A 4719-nucleotide genomic window follows, 5' to 3' on the forward strand; every position below is an offset into this window, starting at 1 on the left:
GCTCCCCCCCGCCCCCCCCCCCTGGGACAAAGGGGGAATTCTCTCCAAAAAAAAAAAAAAAAAAAAAAAAAAGGAAAAGAAAAAAGAAAAAAGGTCGGGTGCAGTGGCTCACACCTGTAATCCCAGCACTTTGGAAGGCTGAGGCAGACGAATAACCTGAGGTCGGGAGTTAGAGACCACCCTGACCAACATGGAGAAACCCTGCTTATACTAAAAATACAAAAAATTAGCCAGGCGTAGTGGCGCATGCCTGTAATCCCAGCTACTCGGGAGGCTGAGGCAGGAGAATCGCTTGAACCCAGGAGGTGGAGGTTGCGGTGAGCCGAGATTGCGCCATTGCACTCCAGCCTGGGCAACAAGAGCGAAACTCTGTCTCAAAGAAAGAAAAAGAAAAAAGGAAAAAAAAAAAAAAGCAAAACCCACTCATGGCTCCTGGGCCCCACAAAAGCAGGTGACTAACTGGCTTTGGCCTGTGGCTATAGTTGGCAGACCCCAATCTAGAGCAGTGGTTCTCAAACGTGAGAGTGTATCCAAATGCCCTGAAGGGTTTACAAAACAAAGCGGGCCAGGCCCCAGGTCCAGAGGTTCTGATTCAATAGATCTGGGATGGGGCTCAATAATGTGCATTTCTAACAAGTTCCCAGGGGATGCTGCTGTTGCTGATGCTGCTGTTAGGATGGGGACCATACATTGAGAAACATCCATCTAGAGCAAGTACATCCTATCCTTTGGCTTCCTCGGGTCACATTGGAAGAAGAACTGTCCTGGGCCACAAAAAAAAATATACTAACACTAACCATAGCTGATGAGCAAAAAAAAAAAAAAAAAAATCGCAAAAAAATCTCATAATGTTTTAAAAAAGTTTACAAATTTGTGTTGGGCTGCAGGTTGGACAAGCTTAGTCTAGGGGCTGACACATATGTTCCTGTCCTGTCTAGGCTTTAAAAGACAAACAGAATGGACACTGGTAGTAGCATCCCATGTATACTTGCAGAGATTAGAGAAGGAATTTCCCCCTTGCTTTCATAATGTTAGGCCACAGACGGGTAAAACAAGCCCAGTGTGGATCTGTGGTCTCTCATCTGAAATCCTGGGGACCATGTGTATTTTGGAACTTTGAATTATCTGGTCTTAAGCATACGGGGCATATACCACATAGTGACAGCTAGCAAGGTAAAGGGCAGCAACTCATAGTCAAACATATTAATATGACCAATCACGCTAAGTGATATTTTAAAAAGATTATAAAGTAGCCTCTCTCCAGTTCAGGTCAGGTTTTACTGGCAAATGAGTTATGAAAACTTGATAGTCTTAAATTTTGGTCATTCTAAAATTTCAATTTCAATTTCTGAATTACAGATAAGAGACTTTAGATCTATACTCGTAGAAAAGGAAATGTATTTTTCTTTACTGTTCTTACCTGCTTTTAGAACTCTTCATCACCACATGAAATAAAATGGTTGAGATTTGGAAATAATGACAAATCATGAAAATAAAAACATGAGCGGGGCAGAAGCTTATCTCAATCTGGGCAAGCTTTTCATTTTCAGAAGCTTACAAAAATAATGAACCATCAGAAGTAGANCTTTATTTGCTTATTTAACATATACTCTGAGACTGTCTTGTTAGATATGCAGCACTAAAGCACAATATAATTTGGTATCATACAAAATCATTATAAAATTGGCAAAAGTTTCAAAGAAAGAGGTAATGATGAGGATTTGTGATCATCATTAGACTTGTGGCTTTAGCTATATCTGGTAGGACTTCAACAATTTGAAGAATGAGATTTGAGGACTCTCTAGTGACTGACAATGTCCCTTTAATAAACACCTAGAGAAAGCACATGCTGTGAATGTTTTATTATATTCTAATGTATCAAGTTTTCATTAGTGCCATGGTCTCACCCACCCTACCCCAAAATATATTTTAGTGTAAGCATCTTACATAATAAACTCCTGCCCCAGTGACTGTTGCTCCTACAATTAAGAAGTACACTAGGTTGCTGCCATCTTTCCCAGAAGCACCTGTAGATGCTAGTGATCTAGAAGGGGATCCTAGGTGATGAGACTGCACAACTGTAGGTAAAGATAAGGCCAAGAGAGAAACAAAAGGAAATAGAGCACTAAGAATTAATGAAGAAACATTCAATACAAAGGCAGGGAAGCAGTTTTGGTTACCCTGTGCTAAAAAAGAAAAAAGAAAAAAATGCTGCTCCAGGATTGCAGAATGTACATTTCACCAAATCACATTATCAGACAGCTCTCGCCTATTTCTTACTCTGATTTGACTCACAACAGGCAAGATCTATCTACTTTTCTTGTCCATTTGGGAGTCACATCAGGGCATGAGGATATAGGTAGCTTCAAATAATTTTCACGTCCCTTTCTTTAACCTAGCAACCAAGGAACAAAGATAAATTCACTGTCTTACCAATATAGAAAAAAACCCCTAAACTTGGAATGGCTTAATAAGTAAAACAAACAGCTTCCTTCAATCAAGGGTGTTACTAGGTGTTATCTAAGTTGGTTCACTCAACCTTACAGGATCCAACTTTAGACTGATCAGCTTAGTCACAGTAAACCCTGCCAAGTTAGGAAAAAAACACCCACAGAATAATTCCTCTGTGACCTGCTAAGCTGATCGGAGTTCATTTAAGGAGATATAATGGTGCTAATACTACGTAGCAATTAAACACCATATTTCTCACCTCAAACAAACTCCATTCTAAAATCAGTGATACTAGCCCTGCTTCTGTAATTTAGTCTTTGGTTGAGATTCAGGGATAGCTTTCCTTTTAGGAACACTTAATATTTTTTATTGAAGGCTGTTGTTTTTTAATGTGAACCTCAAGCTGAGGAAAAATAAAATGTCTGACAAATAGGTCAAAATCAAATATTGTGCTAAGGAGCTGCAATGGATTTTGACTTTATTCACAGGTTAGTGTGTGACATCCAAGAAAACAGGTACAATTTTGTGGGTTACTTGAATCTAGGAAAACACAGTGGCTTTCAAGTAAAGAGGAAAAACACAAGTGAAAAGAGCAGAAATCAATCAACATGAGATTAAATTTCAGTCATTCCCGAATTGGCTCCCATAAGATATTAGGCAGCAGGCACTTAAAAGAAAGCTTTTTGAAATGTTTTCCAAAAGGAGAAAGGGGAATTAGTTGCAAAAGTTTTAAAGCAGAGTACTATCGAGTCTATTAATGGGAGCTGTTTGGCAGCTTCTTTACACACGCTGCTTTTCTACTTACATAGGCACCAGCTCCTACTGTTGATAAGCCCACAATAAGGACTAACACAGAATTATCGATTTTGCCCCCTGATGCACCAGAGCTAGCCATTTGTCTTGTCATCTGGAGTTCTAGAGGAACATGCCATCGCTGGAACAAGTTGCCTAAGAAACATAATTTATTAAGACACACACATACAAAAATAAAATAGTTAATACATATTTATGATTAAACGTCAATGCACTGTACAAGACTTATTGCCCACAGATATTCACCGTTAAATGATCAAGAAAAACATCATAAAAACTTCATACATAAATACTACAGACAGCTGAATGAACACTCTTAAGTTGCTGAAGTTTTTAAGAGTAAAATTTAATGCTGCCCAGTGAGGAAATCTTCAGCTTCCAGAAAAGATCATGAAAAACATGAATAGTTCATCAAATACCTCTCCCTTCATGTCTTTCCCATAAATGAAGTAAACACAGAAAGATGACTGAATAGGTAGGTATACAAAGTTAACCATGGGCTACCTGGGACATTATAATAACCATTTAAGGAGTAATCTAAATGGCTCCAATCTTGCACAAAATAAAACGCAATGCACTCTAACCAGGACACAGTTCAATCTTGCATGAAAGGTAATATGTCCTGGAATACAGAAATGTTAAAGCTCAGAAGAAAATCAGAAAAAAAAAAAATTTAAATGAGTTTCTCTCCCCCAAAGAACTAAAAAATTTCGGACTATGAAATATTTTTTATAACAACAACATTTAAAGTGTCCAGCAACTCCTTGGCTCTTACTCCTCCAAAATAATACCAAGGTTATTTTGACGTAAAACTATGCAGAACTATGTAACGATGTGATGATCATAACAACACCCGTACATAGAAATATATGAGTTCTGCAGATTTCTTTTTCTAGGGAGACGCTGACATTTTCAGATAAAGGAAGGTCTCAGTGTACCTTCTCTGTGATTATTCCTCGTGTTTGTTGACTATCAACCTAGAGCAGCAAATTTTTTCTGCAAAGAACCAGATGGTAAATATTTTCAGCTTTCTGGGCCATTTGGTGTCTGCTACAACTACTCAATTCCGCTGATGCTGCATAAAGGCAGCCAAAGACAATACATAAATGAATGAATGTGGCCGTGTTCCAATAAAACTTTATGGACACTGAAGTTTATATTTTATATAATTTTCGTGTGTCACGAAATCGTCTTTAATTTTTTTCAGCCATTTAAAAAATGTAGGCCAGGGGCTCATGCCTGTAATCCCAGCACTTTGGGAGGCCTAGGCGGGCAGATCACAAGGTCAAGAGATCAAGACCATCCTGGCCAACATGGTGAAACCCCGTTAAAAATTAGCTGGGCAGGTGTAGTCCCAGCTACTCGGGAGGCTGAGGCAGAAGAATGGCGTGAACCCGGGAGGCGGAGCTTGCAGTGAGCCGAGATCGTGCCACTGCACTCCAGCCTGGCGACAGA

General features: G+C 39.2%; 1 protein-coding gene across 1 annotated transcript in view; it reads right to left on the reverse strand.

Annotated features, from left to right (window-relative positions):
- The window catches only part of AIFM1 (apoptosis inducing factor mitochondria associated 1), a 41588-nt gene that overhangs the window by 28856 nt on the left and 8013 nt on the right, over positions 1–4719 (reverse strand). Inside the window, 1 exon segment of the mRNA XM_017863980.1 lies at positions 3257–3399. Within this exon segment, the coding sequence (XP_017719469.1) occupies positions 3257–3399 (143 nt within the window).

This window comes from Rhinopithecus bieti, unplaced genomic scaffold (genome assembly GCF_001698545.2).
Source record: "Rhinopithecus bieti isolate Rb0 unplaced genomic scaffold, ASM169854v2 scaffold_75017, whole genome shotgun sequence".
Classification (NCBI taxonomy): domain Eukaryota; kingdom Metazoa; phylum Chordata; class Mammalia; order Primates; family Cercopithecidae; genus Rhinopithecus; species Rhinopithecus bieti.